Below are 19,508 nucleotides of genomic sequence, written 5' to 3' on the forward strand. Positions count from 1 at the left end.
ATCCATTTGAGATTTCTGCTACTGAGTGTTTAATTGAGCCATGTAGAAAACTAAGTGTTACTCAAACATTAATGTTCATATGAATCACATTGGAATCTTGTTAAAAATAGATTCTGATTCAGTAGGTCTGCTATGGGAGCTGGGATTCTGCATTTCTAACAAACTCTTAAGTGAATCCCATGTTGTAGGTCTATGGATAAGGTTTTATATAGCAAAGTTAAAGACCATGGGATAAATTGGTTAGAATAAGGACAGAAAAAGGAAGAACAATGACAGACAAGTAACAGTAACAGACTAATCAGCTTCTGGTGTAGTTCTCATTTTTCTAAGTATCTTACCAAAGGCACTTAGCAAATGAACTCCTTTTTGATCTGTGATTTAGAGAATTACAGCTCCCATTATAAATCTGTAACATATTCACTATCAGGCACTGACTTGGTCAAACATAGGTAATAGATACTTAGTACTCAATGTTCTAAACTTTGTGAAACATTGGCAATTTTTAAAATATCAGTTGCAAATATTCATCTAAATTCTATGAATTTTTTGGTTATTTTAATAAAGAATCCATGACTTAGTCTATTGCTATGAGAACTATGTTGAACGTAAGGGATCCATTGGTAAATCCAGATTTCCAAAATAATTTTAACGATTTAATATAGTACATCATGGTTCTTCCCTAATTTACTTTCTGCTAAATTTTGTAAAATAATTGTTTCAGACTCGCAGATACTATTTCAAAGTGAGTATTTGGGCATGTGGAAAAATATTTATATATGTTGGATTTCATCTCAAAGATGAAATAGCTAAAAACTACATAGTTGGTCTCAGGTTCCTTTCTGGACCTTACTCCCAAAACATGGAACCAGCTGGATCACCTTCTTGTTGTCCCTTGGAAAGATTGTGCAATGGACAGCAGAGCTGCGTGGAAATGGTTGTATTCCCTCAATTTTTTGATAATCATGATTATCATTTTCTTACATGGTGTTATAAGAAGAATTTTGGAAATTAAAAAAAAAAAACTCATGTGACATATGGTCACTGTCCAAGAGAAACTATACTTATGGTGTGGAAAATCCTAAGGAACTAGAGGATAATTAGAAACCTAGAAACAAAAATAAATATATAAAAATTCATAATGGTGTGTGTGTGTGTGTGTGTGTATGTGTGTATATATATATATATATGTTTTGTGTATACACATTTCCTAGAACCAAAAGTTATATTGGGTTTTAACCAACAATTCATTGTCAGACAAGGATATGAGATAGATCATATTTTTAAAATAACTATTAATGTACTAAAATAGAGGAGAGCAGTCATATTAAATTTTCTCTTTTTTAATCTCTATTGCTTAATGGTGCTAAAATAAAACAAAATATAGTGTTTCCTCTCTCTAGGTGTCAACCGTCCTATTATTTGTTTCTTAATATGGGCTGAGAAAGTCAGCGGAATATTTTTTTAAATGTTCTATTTTCCTTAAATACTTATACCAAACTCTTCTTGTGAATAAAAACAAACCTAAAATGAACATCAAGAAAGCAAAGTAAAAGAACATAACCCAACCACATCTATGTGTTCACCTGCATATATTTCTCTCCATTGTTGGAAAGGTCAATAGTTAACCATTGTCTGCTTACAGCTGAATAGATCTTGGATTCTTCCTACTGTTTGCATTGAAGATCAAAATGAAAAATAAAAATCCCTTTGTGACCATTGCTACTTGCCCTAGGGATTAGCATGGGGGTTTCTATGATTGAAGAATAGCTAACAATTCTAACATTATACAAGTCCAGCTTTGACTCGCTTGGAGCTTATGTGTGATCAAAATAAGTCTGAGTTTCTGGCTGCTCTACTCTAAGGTTTAACCTTGAAAGGCACTATTTTTTAAGTTAAGAATTCATGAAGGAGAATCACTTCTTTGACGATTTAAAAATAGCTCACTTTAACATTAACTCTGCAAACTTTCAGGTCTATATTCAGAAATTTGCCCTAGTGCAAATGATGTCTCACAATTTGTCAAAGCCCAGAGATAATTTCCTTTTATTTAGAAGCCACTGTTCTATTTTCAACACAGAATAGGGCGTTCTGGTTTACCTATTAATAATAAATACACTGGATTACGACAAATAACCAGAAAGAGTCTGACAAACAACACAGGACAAAGCAATCTCTATGTGCCAGCAGATGGTCTATTAAAACAACAATATTTTATTGATCTCCTTGCATTGAATTTTGAACAAAAATTTTAAAAAAAGACCACTGGCATCATTTTTGGAATGAACACCTGCTGCTAAGACAGGATCCAGTCATATAGGCCACAAATAACAAGGGAAAAAGCACAAAAGAACAGCCTGTGGAAGCTGAACTCTGGTTTTATTTTCTTTGCTTTTTGTTTTTATGTTCTACTATTAGGAATCAAACACACATCAGATCCCTATATTTTTATCTATGACAAGAAAACATGTAAATTAAATTACAGATACCAGAACCAATCAGTAACATGCAGCAATATCTCAAAGATAGCATTCCTTTTCCTTTACTGAATTCCAAGTATATCTTCCACGACATAATTAGGCTGTGGGTTTGCTTTTTCCTTTCCAGTTCCTGCTTTCCAGAAATGTGTTTCCTAGCTATGAACTATGAAAGCTTCATTCCTCTTCAAAGTGAGAATGTGGCTATAGAATGCTTGAACAAATAGTGCAAATCTTTTTTTGTTTCTTTTGCAGATGTTAGTGACAGTATTTTAAAATTATTATTTTACTCTCTGTAATAAAATCAAGCAAATATTAGGGAAGCACTGATATATAGGAAATGCACTTATTCGCTTATTCCAGCTTATGGTAGAATCATGTACATTTTACTGAGGCATAACTGAATTTCTCATCAGCCAGTTTGTTTTGTACTTACATCTTGATTTGACTGCAGTAGAATGGATTTCTTCTAAAATTCGTTGAACTTTAAATATGTCGAGCATAAAATAGGTGTGAAATGAGACAACATGTTCTTTCAGAACCTGTAAAGCTATAATCAAGCCTATATCTTGGGAAATCCATGATTACTAATGAGATGAAGCAGAGCTCACAACAGCTGCTAATTGTAACAATAATCTCATGTTGCAAGTGGCAGCTGTATTTCAGAAAATATGTTTGATGAACAGATTTACTGGTGGGTGAGAATTAGTTCCCAAGCTTTCCCTCAAAAATGTTTCTCCATGATACTTATCATAGCCTACTTCTGCTCTGGGGACCAGTCATCCTTCTAAATTCTATCATAGCTAACAAAAGAATCACATATTACAATGTTGCCTCCTTGTTGAATTATTGCTGGTTTTTCACACTATAATTGGATAATGAAAGATTTTTTTTTCTTGCATACATTTTTATACTAACAGGAATCAGCCTATATGCTATAGTTTTTGGCATGGTCTTATATATCAGCAGACTTGGCAGTATAATTTTAGGAACATAATTTGAGATTAATTTTTTCTCTCAATATTTTTCTTCTCTTTGTCATAATTCTTGAGATTTTACAGTTAAAACTACTGTTCACTGTTTTTTCAAGACTTGAATACCCTATAAAAAGCAAATATTTCTGGCAGACCTATGAACTTTAAAATTTATCAGCCACTTTTACATACTATGAAGCAAGGTTGCAAGTTTTACGATCAGTCTTTGACCCAGAAATTTTATCCCTCAAGTTGTATCTTGAGGAAATAATAAACAATCTAATTTTGCATCAGTGATGTATCACTTACAAGATAGTGTGTTATTTATACAATAAAAGTTTAAGGAATTTAATGAAATTAGCAAATATTCACAATTAATAAAAATACATAAACTTCTATGTATAATTTAAGGTGCTCTACTTAATGAAAATTAGTTAAGGAATTGATAAATTGTTTGAAGTTTGAATACTTGGTGGAATTAGAATAAAATAGCACTGGAGTATCTGTTGAAGGGAAAATTATAGACATCATATTTGCTACCAAATCTCCTGTGCAATCCACGTTTTCTAAAATGAATGACTATGATTATATAATCAAAAACATGTTTAAAAATGATATTTTGAATGTCCTCTCCTAGCAAATATGGATTAATAGTGGCTGGATTTACCACCTCTCCCTCTCCCAAAAAACTAAAAACGAGATGAAATATATGAAACAATTATTCTTGAAGCATTAGACACTAGGAAACAAAGACAGTAATCCCTGAGAAAAGAGGAAGAAATTATGTGATCCCTAAAACTTCTCTAGCTTGCTACCTATGAGGGTTTCTAGACAATAACACAAGAAATGGGAGCCCAAATGGAATCTGTCAGTTCCCTGAGTTTAGGACATAATGATGAGAATTTGGGGATACCATAGTAGCTAGAATTTGCTCAGCAGGGTACTTCAGAGGAGAGAGCATCACAGAGAAATACAGAAATTTGAGGAGGATCCCATTCAAATCTTCAAGTGAGTATTTATCAGAATCCACACGGGAGCAGATAAAACAAAGTCAAAGAAGTAACCAATCACTGGGATTAGGAAGAAGCAAAACTGTGAACTAGTATGTGACTGAGAATTGTTCTAGTTCCCACCAGCCAAAGTAGGAACACTCATAACCCTTGGAGCTTTGGTAGACTACTCAGAATGTTCTTACCTGATTTATGGGGCAAAATTAGTCCTAGACAAAGGGCTACTAGTAAAACACAAAAGCAAGGTCCAAAGGACTAAACTGTTTCAAGTAACTTAACCACACATCTGAACACAGCTCAAGAGTATTTACAAAAATGCAAAACCAAAGAAACCAAAAGAAATCCAAAATAAAAAGCAGTGTTAATACAAAGAAGAGAGAAAATAAGAACAAAGAAACAAAGAAAAGACAGAACAATCAGAAAACAAATAACAAGATGTAATCAATAGTTACATAAAATGTACATGGTCTGAATATTTCAAATAAAAGGTACAGAATGTTAGATTGTGTAATAAAGTGAGAAACAACTATATGTTTCTTACAAGAAACATATTTTAAATATAAAGGCAGAAATAGAGTAACAGCAAAAGGATAGAAATATATTCTTAAAACGTAATTAAGATGAAGTCTTATATTAATGTCAGATTGTTCTGAGACATATCTAAAGCTGTACTTAGAAGAAAATTTATATCACTACAGTGTACATATGAGAAAAATAATAGGTCTCAAATCAATGACTTCAGTTTCCAACTCAAGGACATAGAAAATAAGAATAAATGAAACAATGTAAGTGGAAAAAAGAATGAAGATTAGAGCAAAAAAACAATGAAATAGAAAACAAATGAACAAACAATTGAAAAAAATCAATGAAACCAAAAGTTAGTTCTTTGAGATCAATAAACTGTACGAGAGTTTAGTCACACTGGTCAGGAAAAATAAAGAAAGTAGATACAAATTAACAATATCAGAGAAGGCTGTCATTACTAAAGATACCAAAAGGATAATATGAAAATATTTTGAACAACTTTTTCAACTTTGATGAAATTCACAAATTCTCTGAAAGATGAAGAAAAATGAAAACAAAGCAAAACAAGCAATGTAAGAATTAGATAACCTGAAGACTCTAACAACTATTAGAAAAATACAATTTGTAGTTATAACACATAAAAGAGAAAATTACAGTCCTCAACATCTTTGCTTTTAATTTCCACCAATCATTTAAGAAAAAAATAATTTTATGCAAACTCTTTCAGAAAATTAAAAGAGGATGTTATACTACATTCTTTGAGACAGTATTAGTACCATGACACCAAATCCAAAGACATTACATGAAAAAAAGCTATAAACTAATATCTGTTATAAACATAGATGCAAAATTATTTTTAAAATTTAGTAAATTGAATCCAGTAATATATAATAATTATAGTACAATATGGCTAAGTGGCGTTTATCCCAATATTGCAAGGCTTGTTTAATATTTGAAAAATCGATCAAAATAATTCATCATTTTACTGTATGGTCATCTCAATAGACACAGAAAATATCATTTGGCAAAATCCAACTTTTATTTCTGAAAAAATAGACAGAATCAAAGGAATAGAAGAAAATTTTCTCAACTCTATAAAGACTATTTTAAAAAACCTACAGAAAGCATCATACTGAATGATGAAAGACTCAATAGTTTCCTCATAAGGTGGAAGGCAAGAATTTCTGCTCTTATCATTTCTATTTAACATTGTTCTGGAGATTCTTGCCATTGCAATAAGGTAATAAAAATATACATAAAAGATGTTCTTTATTTGTACACATAAAAGCACAAACATTTCTAAAAAAAGCCCTATAGTAAGTGGAAGAAATATGCATTTTTTATGGGTTAATAGATTCGATATCAATAAGATGTCATCAATTCTGCCTACTCTGATCTACACATTCAACACAGTCCCAATAAAAATCCCAGAAGGCTCTTTTGTTGCAGTTGACACATGAAAATACAAAGGACTTAGAATTACCAAACAACTTTAGAAAAGAAAAAAAAAGTTAAATGACAAACATACCTAATTTCAAGACTTTTTATAAAGCTACACAAAAGTGTGTCATTTTTGTAAACATAGGTAAATATATAATTACAATAGAAGAGAGAGCCCAGGGTTAGATCCATACATATATGGACAATTGAATTTTATCAAAGATACAAAGACTGTTCAATGAAAAGGTTAGTCTTTACAACTAAGGGTGCTGGACATATTGGATATCCACATACAAAAAAAAAGAACTTTGACCAATACCTCACACCATATAAAAATTAACTGAAAATGAATCATAGATGTACGCAGAATGCTGAAAACAATAAATCTTCTAGAAAAAAACATACAATAAAAATTTCGGGATTAGGCAGATGGTTTCCTAGATAAGGCACTAAAAGCTTGATCCATAAATTCACAAGTTAATAAATTGGATTTCATCAAAATTGAGAACTTTTGCTTTTTGAAAGTCGCTTGAAGAGAACGGAAATACAAGCCACTGACTGGGAGAAAATATTTGCAAACCACATGCCTGATAAAGGACTTATTTGTATTGTGTGTGTGTGTATCTATCCATGTATCTACATATATATGTTCAAATCAATAATAAAGAAACAACCCAGTAAAATTTAGGCAAATATTTGAATAGACATTGCATCAAAGAACACATATGGGTAGCAGATAAACGTATGAGAAAATGCTCAACATCTTTAGCCATTATAGTATATTCATAAGGGGAATGGAGATACTATTATACACTTAGTAGAGTGGCTGAAATTAAAAAGGATGACTGTACCAAGTGTTGATGAGTATGTGGAGAAATTGGAACCATCATACACGCCAGTAGGATTGTAAAATTGTACAACCACTTTAAACAACATGGCAGATTCTTAAAAGGTAAACATATATCTGCCATATGGTCCAGTCGTAACTCCCCTAGGTATTTACCCAAGAAAAATGAAAGCATGTAACTATGCAAATTTTAATACACAAATGTTTGTATGTGTACTTGTATACAAATGTGAATAAAGGTACTGTAATCTCCAAGTATTCGAAACCACTCTAAATGTCAACCAACAAGTGAACAGATAAGCAAATTGTGGTACTTCCGTATATTAGACTACTATTCAGCAATTAGAAAGATGAACTATTGATGCACGCAGCAACATGGAAAAAAAATCTCAATATAATTATGCTAAGTTAGACAAAAGAGAATAAATACTGTATGATTTCATTTGTATAAATTCAGGAAAATCCAATCTAATCTCATTGATATTGACAGAAATCAGATCAATGTTTGCCTGAGGATGGGGTTGGGTTTCTGGAAGTTACAGTGGGAAGTATTACAAAGGGGCATGAGGAAACTTCTTGGTGTTAGAGATCTATGCATTATCTTGATTTTGGTGACGTTTTAATGGGTGTATGACTACGCCAAAGTTCATCAAATCACACAATTTAAGTTTGTGCAGTTTATTGTGGTCAATAATGCCTTAATAAATCTGTTAAAAAAGAAGAATGAAAATAAAGTTATAATTTTCTAGGCTAACATGTCTATAGAGTTAGCCTGTGAATTCCCTATTGTGGGCAATGGAAAGAATCAAGAGAAAGTAGACTGAAGTCTGAGGGACAGAAGCCTTTTGCATAATTTTGTACTTAAGAGCTCTGCTTAGTACCACTGAGGTCAGTTGAATTAGTCCACAAATGAGAAACATTATATTAATTATCTCTATCTAATGATCCGGTCAGTGAGAAAGCACAGTATATCTGCTAAAGAATTGGCTACATATTCTGATCAACAATAGTTTGAATCTTTAGTCGGCTAATTATTTCTACTGTGTCCTTGGGAAAGTTCCTTAAACTCTTTGCATCTTAGTTTATTTTTCTATAAAATGAGAGTGATAACAACTGTACCTGCCTTATTAAGTTGTGGTGAGGCTTAAATGAGCTAATAAATTTAAAGCTCTTTAGACAGTTTTTAATTCACAGCAAATGTTCCATAAATGATAATTATTTTGTGGAGGAAAGGATAGGCAAAATGTTTGACAGTCTCGTGCTGAATTCAATGAATTTAAATTTTAATAAATTCAAATTTAAACAATATGAATAACATAACATATATTTTCTTGCTTGTATTTGACTCAATGATAAGATGAAAACATTTGTGCAGAAAGCAGTGTTAAAGATCAGATGAAGCTATGGGCCAGCCCCGTGGCTTAGCGGTTAAGTGCACGCGCTCCGATACTGGCGGCCTGGGTTGGGATCCCGGGTGCGCAGCGATGCACCGCTTCTCTGGCCATGCTGAGGCCGCCATCCCACATACAGCAGCTAGAAAGATGTGCAACTATGACATACAACTATCTACTGAGGCTTTGGGGGAAAAAAGGAGGAGGATTGGCAATAGATGTTAGCTCAGAGCCGGTCTTCCTCAGCAAAAAGAGGAGGATTAGCATGGATGTTAGCTCAGGGCTGATCTTCCTCACGCACACACACAAAAAAAAGACATTTCAGTATTTAATAAAGCTATTCTTGCCTGACTATCTTTAAGAGCTTTTTTTTTTAAAAAAAAAAAAAAGATCAGATAAAACTTAATGAGACTCTTGATGTTCTCTGAATAAATAAACAAATATCCTTGGCAACATGGAAGACTGAGCGTGCCTCTCTTGAGTCCACCAACATGTACTGAATTCCTAATATGCAAGATATCATACAAAATGAATAGGAAATGATCAGCAGATTATTAAGATTTGATCGCATTCATACCAAGAAATGCTCAATAGTTTGGCAATAAATGGTTCTTCATCTGAAAGAGGTAATATACTGCCACTTGTCTACAGAACTTTCTAACAGTGGGCGATGTTAATTGACAAATGACTTTTTCAAAAATACGAACGTGGGATTTTAGAATAAGTATTTAGTGCTGCAAATACTAAGGAGAAATGAAGACACAGCCAACGTTGACTACTTTTTTTGGAATCTGGCAAAAACTATTGAGCATTTATAGCTATTAGTATGAGTAATCCTTATCCTTTTTCAATCTAAGTGGTGATTTATTTTGATATCAGTATTGCAAAGAATATGAAAGTACTTTAAACTTCCTTTTGTTACTTTAAAAAAATGCACATATAAGAGATGCCAAAACCAATCAACCACATACAATTTCAATCAAATACAAATAAACATTATTTTGGATATAAACTTGCTAGTACATATATATAGACCATTGGAAAACTAGAGTATTTATTCATTTCATTTTAGGAGTTTGTTTTATACAACATGGAGATTTTAAATTAATACATTTGATACAAGTTGATAAAAAATGTCAGAGTAAAATAATATATTCATTGGTATTATTATAACTCATGTTTTAAAAGTAATGTTGAACAATATACAAAATACATAATTTGAATCCAAACATTTATTTAGAAGAGGAAGTTGAGTGAATTATATTCTGATTAACCTAAAATTAAACAAATATTTCAAGCTAATATAATCTGAGTATTAGCTACAGATTAAAATTTTATGACCTATGTCTTTATTTTAATAATATATTAATCAACCAACAAATTAAATATTCATTAGGATATATTTAGTGTAATAAACATCACTTTGTAAATTAACACTGTTGAATAGTCATTACATCTTAAACAACATTTAATAACTCCATATTTAGTATTGTGGTTATTAATTTTCTATGTGTGATAGTATGACATGAATTCTAGGAAACTTGGGCATTCCCAACAATAATTTAACCATTCATTTTCCTTAATTAGAAAAATAGATTTAAAAAAGCAGAATTTCAGGCATTTTACCAGCCACACATTAACAGATAATACATTATTTATCTGTCTCTTCAGCCTTCTATGTCTTCATCCAGATATCTATCTTCATCCACTCATCCTATTCATCCATTTATGTTGCAACTATATTTACATTCTTCTTAAGCACCATGAATGAGAATCATTTAAGTTTCTGGCATATTTTAAAGCTTTTAAATGGTCAATACAACATATAAACTTTGGGAAAGTTGTACACGATACTATACTACGCAATACTAATGCTAATTTTTAATACTCATACCATTCTCAAACACCATTACTCCCTTTACTAATTCTCTCTAGTATTATTAGAATATAATTGACATATTATTTCTCTAAAATTTTGATACAGTATGCTAAGTGGGCTGTTTTCAAAAGAAGATATTTCAACATTTACAAGGTATCTCTTATTAGCGTTACTAAAAGAACACAGTTTTTTCTAATTTATTTGTTTAAATCACTTATTATTTGAACTATGATTTATCCAAGAAGGACAATGTGACAAGAATCACATCAACATCTAATGGATTAAAATCACAGACTTTGGAGCCAGACTGCCTGATTCTCAATCCAGCTTTGCCACTAAGTAATTATTTGGCAAGTTATTTAAGTGCTCAGTGCCTTAGTCTGATCATCTATAGAAAGGTATAATAACAGGATCTACCTGGTAAAGTGATAAGAGTCAAATGAAATAATATATCCAGAGCAGTTAGAAGACAGCCAACTAGGAGTTTGTGCTGTGGAATTATTTGGTCTTATTACAGTACTCGATCGTACGTTGTACAATTTATTTTTTTCACACAGCTTGTAAATAATGAGATTATTATTTTTCTGCTAACATAAATTTTCTCAAAATACTTACTTTATTAAATTGTTCATGGCATCTGGGTCATATGCTGTAACCTGTCCAATGATGGTGCCCTCCTTTACATCTTCATCTACTTCTATCAAGTATGAAATTTTACTGAACACAGGAGGCTCATCTATATCTTCCACAGATATTTTGACCACAGCTGTGTCTTTGAAAGGTCCCAGGTGTAGGAATCGTGGATCAGGATGAGTGTTGCTTGCATCCACTCTTAAAGTGTACAGCATTTTGTTTTCAAAATCTAAATTCTGAAGTTAAATAAAATAAGGTAAATTAGCACAAGGTAGCAGATGTAACATGGAAGATAATTTCAAATTTTAATAACCAGCCCTCTTAATGTTACCAGTAATTCTGGTTACATAACTTTCCCAAATATTGCTTCATTAGGTATATCAAATAAATTAGTAAATAATCGTTTTGCCTTAAACTTATTTGGGGTAACTGAATATAATAGTATACACATTAAGACTGATTCCCACTTAATAATGTATTTCACATATTGGTGGTCCCAGGTAAATGGAGTGTTAATTAATGGTTATATAGGTTATATATTACTACTACCAGTATTATTAAAGTTATACACAGTTAAAATCAGAGGAAAGATTAAAAAAGTAGAGATTTAGAAAACTACTCATATAAGTTGCTTGCTTAGTTCCTATATTTCTAAAACTGGTATTTTAAAAAGAAAAAAAGATATTTCATTAATCTGAACACTTGTGGAAAGCAAGATATGAATGAAAGCAGAGAAGGCAGATCAATATAAAGTAATTAATATTTAGCTGGATCATCCTATGTAAAGTTTTGTAATGTTCTCCCACACTACATTAAAAATGAAGAAATCCCACATAAAATACAAAGCAAGTTCGGGTTTCATCTATTTGAATAGACCATCACATTTAATAATTTAAATATTTTGAAAAGTGCATGAAATAAAGTAATGGCTGCAGGCCTATTTTTTTCTCCCTTGGAGAAATATTTTAAAAAGTACTTTTGAGGTTATCTAATCCTAGATTGATTATTGTTAACTAGAAGCACAAGCAAGTTTTTATATGAGGTTTTATATCAATTTTTGTGCCAATGATGAAGATGCTTAACTTATTTGAAGTGAAGTCACAACTATTCTCACTTCTGTGAAGGATAGACAGCATGTAGAAGATGGGAAAAAATAAATCCTAGGCTTTTCTTTTTTTAACTGAAAAGCAAAAATAAACCGTAAAGCTCTCGATGAAAAAATGAAGACAGTGAAAAGAAACCTGTTTGACAGTTATAATGCCTTCCTGTGTATCCTTGTCAGTGATGACACCGAACATGTCTGCTCCATCTCCTTCAGCAATGCTGTATTCCATCTCAGCGTTTTCCCCCACGTCAGGGTCATTGGCTTTTATCCTTCCAAGATGGGTTCCAAGAGGTACAGACTCAGGAGAATTAAATTGATACGTACCTGAAAATTAAATCAGAGCTGTTTTGACATTTCATCTTTAGATCACAAAAATCTTTCATTTCCTCTGCCTTTTTTTACTTAAATAAATTAATTTTAAATTGGGAGAGTTGTTCATCATATTAAATTGTACGCTGTCAAAAATTATAGATTTATTAAGTTGGAAAATAACTTATAAAGGCAGAACACTCTCATTTTGTAAATGAGAAATATAAGTTTTAGAAACATTGAGTGAGTGTCCCAAGGTTATTTAGATAACAAATGGTAAGCCTGATATTAGAATCCAGAAATTTTGACTTAAGAGGGCAAGAAAACCAATTATTTACTGCTTATTTGGGGATTTCAAAATTGTCATTACAAACTGTTAGGTATATTAAATTAATTAGAAGAACATGCACTTGTTTTTATATTCTAAGTTAGGAATAGAAAACTATTCATACACATACGCATACACATCCATTTCTTTTTTTTTCCTTATTTATGTCTTTAAGTGGGATATTGAATGTTTCTGTTTCCTTTAGTTCTAGCCAATCATTATATTGCAATGTGCTGTCCCTGAAGGCATTTTAGTTTGTGACCATCTATTGTAGACACAATAGGAAAAAATTACAAAAAAATGTTACTGAAAGCCAGAAATGTTTTAAACCACTTAATACGTGTTGAACTCTATATAAGGCTGCAGGCCATATACGTTAATTTATTTAATTCTAACATTAGTCCTCAGAGGACCAAGATAGGTATATTATCCTCAGAGATAGGGCTCAAGGAAATCATCCTGTAAAGATGGGAAAAGCAGAATGCAAAGCCAAGTCTCTCTGACTTCAAAGTCTGTTCTCTTTCCAGTTCGCTTGGTGGTTAAGAAGAGGGACTTCTAAATCCAACTGCTTGGATTTGAATTCTCATCACTGGGTAAGTTAGTCAAATTCTCTAACTCTTGATTTCCACATTTATAAAATAAGGATGATAATGATAGCAGTTAACTCATAGGTTTGTTATGAGGATTACATGAAATTAAGTCTTTAATATGCTTAGCCCAGGAGCTATTTTTGGAACATTTTTACTATTACTATTAAAGTTCCAAAACTTTTGCTAAGATTATAATAGATCATAGAATTATAGTGTGGCCATTTCAGAATTCATCAAATCATACTCTTTTGGTTTATATTTAGAGAAACTGAATGCAAATTCAGATTTACGTTAATTAGGCTTATTAGTCATGTTCTCAGCAAACTTGATTTTTAACATTTATCATATGTATATGTCCACCTTCCAAAGCTGAATCATTAAACATTTTAAATTTGACTAGCCTGGAAAAATGCTTTACCATATTACAATCAATGTCATAAATTTAAATTTGAGGCCCTTAATTGAAAATTTCAAGATAGGACACTTTATACTTTTATTCACTGCAAAATGGAAACATTTTCAGCAGAGAATCGGAATCTGTTTTTGTAGGACCTCATGGCATGCAAAGCATTTACATTTATGGTTTAACATACATGCGTAAATTGATGATGACTGAAAGGGTATTGACTGATTTAATCTTGATGAGTAGGAAACAGATACCAGCAAACTTTAACAAGTCTCAGATGCCATCACAACCAACATATACCATAACTCTATGGGCCACTAAGAAAAGAAAAAAATGCTGCCAAGTAAACCAACTTGCATTGATTTTAATATAGTATCTGATTTCAGAGACATTGCAACATCAAGTCTGTGTTTTAGACTCGATTAAACAGCGATTATAATTCTTATGTTCAGATGACAGAACCAAGGCAAGACAAGTGAAAGACAGGATTTGAAGCCAGGCAGTCACACTTGAGAGTCCACACTCTTAACCAGGAAAGAGATAAGAAAAAGGAGATGCTCATAGCAAATGTTGGGAAGGGTAGTCTGGAAAACTTTATAACTCTTCAAAAGGCAGAAGAGGATAATTGAAGTTGCCAAAATAACCTCATTTCCATGTTTTCTCTCACTACCTACTCAATGATAAAAATGATCATAATCACTTTCAATTTGTGGGAAATTATGATATTTTGTGAGGGGAGGGGTTGTGGAATTGCCTTTATGCATAAACTAGTAGTGAAACCATTAGTACAAATATTAGCCTCTGTTTGTAGTGTGTTGGAGAAGCCTTCCAACATGAAATCACTGACAGCTTCCTTACTCTGGGGAAATCGAGGAGGATTGTTGTTGACATCTGTCAGAGTGATGTTCACCGTGGTGGTTCCAGAAAGGCCTCCCATCTGGCCACCCATGTCCTTGGCTTGTATAACCACTTGGTACTGCTCTCTATTTTCTCTGCTCATGTCTGGTAATGCAGTTTTTATTATGCCTTTTGGAAAAAGTAGACAAATATTTTATAATATTAGTCACTGAGTTTTAAAATTAAGCTATGCAAGATCCATTTTATAGAAGTTAATCATAACAAACAGATAAAATGTTGGTGTACCTAAATAAATCTTTCAGTCCATACCAATTTAACATAATTGACAGAACAGAAAGAATTCTTCCATGGGCTATTGTTCAGGGGATGAGTTTTGCTAAATCAATTTAGTTATCCTTTTGATTAAAAAAATTAACTTCAATCAAAAATATTCAGATGAAAAAGCTGCTTAATTTTGATGATTATCACATTCTTTAGGTTTAGAGTATTTCCTATGACACATAACGTGCTGAATCTCTGTGAAATTTTGTATTTAGTGTCATAAATTTAAACTCAATAAATGATAGGCTGAAGAGCTAACAATTTAAATACGCCATTTAAATAATAGGAAATTTGCTTTTCTTTCCACGGAATAAGTAGAAACATGATACTGAATAGACAACTTTTATAATACAGAAAAATCTACACAGAATTGTGCATCTGCAAAGGATGTATTACATACTGAGAAAGATACCAAGTATTCAATGCTGTTACCTGATTCTGGGTCCACTGAAAAATATGGCTGCCCTTGCAATATGCTGTAGACCACTTTGGCACTATTGCCATAGTTGGCATCATCGGCATCTGTCGCAGTCACTTGTATAACAGATGTACCTGCATGAAGCCCCACCCAAACACACACACTTAAATACTTCTAAATCTGAAACGATCGTTCTGAAAAATTATTGCTGGTAGTGTGGTGAGTTAGACTATGCTATATGTTTAAAGAAATTTGTTTAAATCATGCTGCCTCAAAAGAAACAACACTTTTCTCCTTCATTCTTTTTTTAAAAATATTCCTTAATTTTATTGTTTGAGCTAAGAAAAATCAAAAACATATTTTATCACAAAGGTAAATATAATGAGACAAATATACTTGACTTTTAATGGACTGAAAATATTGTGAGAGACATGAATTTTTAACTGAATACAATGCAAATGCAATTTTCAATTAACACATTTATTGCTAACTAGATATGTGTATTTAAAGATAAACCCAACATTGATAACACTGCTATTTTTTACTCTGGTAAATTAACGATATATTGTAAATAGAATGACAAATAGAGAGGCTCTGTTTTTATGAAAAAACAAACAACAAAAATGACATAAAATTGATCTGCAAAGTTTTTTTGTGTAAGATACATATATATGATTATTAAGTGTCTGTGCCTTCCTTTAAAATGTAGTTAACACAATCGTATATGATTATACCTATTGATATGCTACATATTATTATTTATTTGTTGCACATATGTAAATAAGTAGATATTCCCCCCAAGTTAAGTTAATTATATTAAGTTATAATGCAAGAATTATGCATGTATAATTCTGTCATATGCAATATTGTAGTTTAACATTACACTCTAATTTTATTGTATAAAATTTAAATTATTTTATTTTAATTTTGTCACAAGTCATTATCTTTAAAAGATAAAAAAGTTTTAAAGGAGTTAGTTTCAGGAGTTAAACATAATGCAACATATTATGGACTTTTCTTATATTTCACTAGATTGCTATAAAAATTCAGAGCGTGGTTGTAAAACTACTATTAATTGAAGCCTACCATGAATCCCTTGGGCAAAGTTAGTTTGTATGACATTTTTCAGTATGCTATATACAATTCATCAAAAGTTTGAATCTGATTCTTACATAGCTTTTAAAATTCTTCAGGATAGGGTGAGTTCCATATTGATCCTATCACCTACTTTAATACTCTGCATATATTACACACTCATAACTTGTCTGATTGAGTTGTAGTGAATGTTTCTCAAAATTTGCTTGTATATACTTCCGCAAATTCTAAAAATTAATGTGTTGGACATTAAGATTAAACTAACAGCTCATTTCTGATCAACGTATTTGAATACTAACACATGAATTTAACAACAGTCTTTTTTATGTTTACTCAAAATTAATTAGCGTAAGAGAGAACTTGAGCTCTCCTCTAGAGGCCTCTGTTTCCTCAACTGTGACAGAATTGATGTGTCCCGAGAGAAGACACACTACAACTCACTCAGTCAATCTCATGTGTAGTACCATTTAAAAATTATCCACTCTCGTCCTGGCTAGACCAAAGCAAAAATGATAAAGTGACTTTCCCCCTACAATAATGTTCAGAAGATCAACTAAAGTGGTTTTCTGATTCATTTAAAAAATTTTTATATTACCCTGTGTAAACATATATTAGTTAGAATAATAATTGTTTTCATACTTGAGGATTATTTGAAATATGATTTATTAATCGTAACCAATATGCTAAATACAACTAGTTAATTCATCAATTTTATGACTTTTTCTTTTGCTACCAGTTTCAATTCTCTTTTACTCTAGGTATCATTTCACAACGGGCACAGGGAAAATCACTCTTCTATACGTTTTTGACACTTGTAATAATATTTTTTTTGTTAAATTTAGTTTTGATCCTTTGCTCTTTATTGTGGGTATGTGGTCTTTGAACTTATCCAAAAATACTTGACCTAAAAAAAAGGAAATTAATCTAAAGAATCGAAATCAATCCTATAATGTGGCTAAACTGCTGCAAACACCCATGTAAAATACTATCCTACTTCTCAGAATCATGGTAGCAATTAGGCGTGTTGTTAAACACTGATAAACAACTGGTGTGTTAGACTTTAGGGAATGGATTGTTGAGGTTTTTTGCCATAAATGTAATGACTTATTACACAGCTAGTACTATTTAGTAATAAAATGAGAAAGTGGTTTATATATTTTTTTACTAATTTTATAAATATTGGTTTATAAAGACAGATTAAAAGGAAATACACCATTTTGATTTTATATCTCTCTAAATTTTCTAAATTTTATATCTCTCTATATTTCTAAATATTTATAATATTCATTTGTTCTTGAATAATTTAAAATAAATATTTTACGTTTATATTAAACAAAGATAAAAAATATTAAGTAAAATATAATGAAGCCTAGATGACAAATTTATGATATTTGCTATTTGTAGGTTTTGTCCTGTGTGATGTAAACTCTCCAAAGGCAGGGGCCATGTCTGGTTTTATTCAACATTTTATCTCTAAAGCCTGGTAGAGTTTCTAGCACAAAGTCATAATGAGAACTAACATTTACAGAATGTCTAATTGTATCATTACTTTATCCTCATGATAAACATAGGATGTAGGCCTTGGAGCATATAGAGGTTGCTCATGATCACACCCTTAGTAGGTGACAGGGATGGGATTCAACCTCTCAAGTCTGAGGAAAGAAGCTCCATTCTGAATACTTTACTAAATGTCCTGTCTGGTCGTATGAGTATGATTGGACACATTATTGAATCCACAGGCAATGAATCTCTAAGAAAGGGCCTGGATTAGGACACAAAAGATTCACTGATAAATCATTTGTGTGATCATCGAAAACCTACAAAGGGATTCCTTGTTGGGGGGATGGTGTGGGAGGAGAACTGGATAAGTTTCTGAGAGACCAGTTAGAGGAAATACTCAGCCAATGAGAAAGTATGCATCCAAAACCACCAAATTTACACAATAGGAATTTGCCTAGATGAAGACGAATGCATACGAATATAGAAAGTTGATAGATAATCTTTAATCAAAGTCTTATGGACCACCAAAAAAGTAGGGATCTGCTACAAACATTTAAATCAAAGTGTATCGCATTTTCCTTCATTATTTATTCTCATATATTCTCCAGATTATGTGTTCTCATCATAAGATGCTAATACGTTTCAGATTTCTAGAGTTAATTGGAGTCATTTGATTTTAACTTTTTAGGGGGAAGGCATGAGATTCTGAGAACCAAAATGGAATTAGGAATATGTTTTTGACAGAAAGAAATAGGAGGAGATGGAAAAAGCAAGGAGGGGAATTGGTGAAAGGGAAAAAGAAGAGACAAATATATTAAAAATAAACAAGAAAAGGGGGACAATACAGAGTAGACTATCGGGGGATAACATTGGAAAAAAGGGCAAAATTATAATAAAGACATTTCATATTATTCCATTAGACTTCATTTACCTCCAAAGTTAATAATAGCAGTTTTTCAACTCTTTGATTTAAATGAAAATTGCTGTTTTTAAATGAAAATCACAATGATTTTAAATGATCATCACAATGATTTAAATGAAAATCACTAATATAATGAAAATAATATTAGAATTAAATCATTGTGCATTACTTCCTTTACTGAAGCATTGTTTACTATCTGATTATGTACAGGCTTTAATGGTTAATATATGGGTTACATGTGGCCTTTATATCTTGCTAAGTATTGCCTTTTAGTTTTCTTCTGTAAATGATTATTTGTTAGGTAAAAGCAGAGAAAATCATATCTACAAAATTATAATGAGTTAAACCTTATTGTCCTTTAAATAAAGCAGGAGAGATACTTACAAGAAAAGAACAATACAATTTTAGGATATAAAATACAGCTATTTTTTATTTAGACATATTATTAGATGTATTAATGGATCTAAAATCTTGTAAAAGGCA

General features: G+C 31.6%; 1 protein-coding gene across 1 annotated transcript in view; it reads right to left on the bottom strand.

Moving 5' to 3' along the window:
- CDH9 (cadherin 9) overlaps positions 1–19,508 on the bottom strand; it is a 92,965-nt gene that overhangs the window by 12,164 nt on the left and 61,293 nt on the right. The window contains exons 3-6 of the mRNA XM_004422695.2: positions 15,523–15,642; positions 14,770–14,937; positions 12,415–12,602; positions 11,156–11,409 (exon numbers count right to left, since the gene is read on the bottom strand). Of these exons, the coding sequence (XP_004422752.2) occupies positions 11,156–11,409; positions 12,415–12,602; positions 14,770–14,937; positions 15,523–15,642 (730 nt within the window). The remainder of the gene's footprint in view (positions 1–11,155; positions 11,410–12,414; positions 12,603–14,769; positions 14,938–15,522; positions 15,643–19,508) is intronic.

Source organism: Ceratotherium simum, chromosome 18 (assembly GCF_057802395.1).
Source record: "Ceratotherium simum simum isolate JZ-2026a chromosome 18, ASM5780239v1, whole genome shotgun sequence".
NCBI lineage: Eukaryota > Metazoa > Chordata > Mammalia > Perissodactyla > Rhinocerotidae > Ceratotherium > Ceratotherium simum.